Below are 1,176 nucleotides of genomic sequence, written 5' to 3' on the forward strand. Positions count from 1 at the left end.
TACTGCTTCCCACCAACACTAGGGTCACATCAAACAGCACTTGACTCCCTCAACACACAAGGTTCTGCTAAGCCTTCTCATTCTTTTGAGCTTTTGCTCATAATATAGTAGTTTAAAAACATGTGTTTTAAAATCATTCCTGGATTTCCATTACAGCTCTACCACTTACTAGCTATGTGACCCTGGGCAAATCACTTCTACTCTCAGGGCCTATTTCCTTTTCTGTAACATGGAAAGACCAGTTACGTCCTAACTTACAGTGCTGCTGGAAGAAGCTGATGAATTAGTGCATGTAAAGTAATTAGCATCCTGCCGGGCTTCTAGAAAAGACTTGATCATGTTAGCTATCATTAGTAGTATAGTGCCTTTACTTCTCTAACTACGCTGTACTGTAACTTCCTCTCTGTCTGATTATAAATTCTATGACAGCAGAGACTATATCTCTTATTTTCCAGTGTATGTACACATGGTAATTAGTCAAATGATAACTCTTGAATAAACGAATGCTTTAAAGATGTCCTGTTACCAGACACCCTCCCATGCTGTTAGCAAATTCACTCTGCAGTATGATCTTTTCCTGCGACTTATAGCTCCACTCTAATGCACTCTGGACCGATACTACTACTCTAAGGTGACTGTCTCTCTCCCTCGACTGTGCGCACCTGGGTTTTCATACTCACTTCGCAGGGAGGTTTGAGGACTAAGGGACATAAACGAAGTAAAGGGGACCTGGTTGGTGCTTTATAAAATTATCACTATTATTCATATTAGAAGCAGGTCGCTGTGTAGGGGGAGGAGGGCTCTCAAGAGCCACTGCGGGATGCGAGAGGAAGGGTGGGGAGGCGATTCCCATAGCTGTGGAGGGGCCGTCCGGGGATCGACCTGTGTGTGTGTTGGGGGGCAGAGGACAGGGAAGCGGGCCCAGGGTCGCTGAGGCGAAGCAGGGCTGGGCCCAGGGCCGGGAAGCTGCAGCCCGATACCCCGCTTGCCTGTCGTCCGGACGAGCCTCACCTCCTGCACGTTCAGCTCCTCCAGAGTGGGCAGCTCCACTATCCCCGGCATGACGGCGGTAGCCCTGACCCCGAGGAGGTGCCCTCAGCCTAATCGCCCCGTCTCCTTGAACAGCCCTTTTGACCGCCAAGGAAGGCCACACAGCGCCAGCGCCTGCGCCTGCGC

At 49.8% G+C, this 1,176-nt stretch overlaps 1 protein-coding gene across 1 annotated transcript in view; it reads right to left on the reverse strand.

The window, feature by feature from the left end:
* NDUFA8 (NADH dehydrogenase (ubiquinone) 1 alpha subcomplex, 8, 19kDa) overlaps positions 1-1,165 on the reverse strand; it is a 17,505-nt gene extending 16,340 nt beyond the window's left edge. The window contains exon 1 of the mRNA XM_008572021.1: positions 1,012-1,165. Coding sequence (XP_008570243.1) covers positions 1,012-1,062 — 51 coding nt within the window. The 5' untranslated portion in view covers positions 1,063-1,165. The remainder of the gene's footprint in view (positions 1-1,011) is intronic.
* Positions 1,166-1,176: the final 11 nt, after the last annotated feature.

Source organism: Galeopterus variegatus, unplaced genomic scaffold (genome assembly GCF_000696425.1).
Source record: "Galeopterus variegatus unplaced genomic scaffold, G_variegatus-3.0.2 Scaffold747, whole genome shotgun sequence".
Classification (NCBI taxonomy): Eukaryota; Metazoa; Chordata; class Mammalia; order Dermoptera; family Cynocephalidae; genus Galeopterus; species Galeopterus variegatus.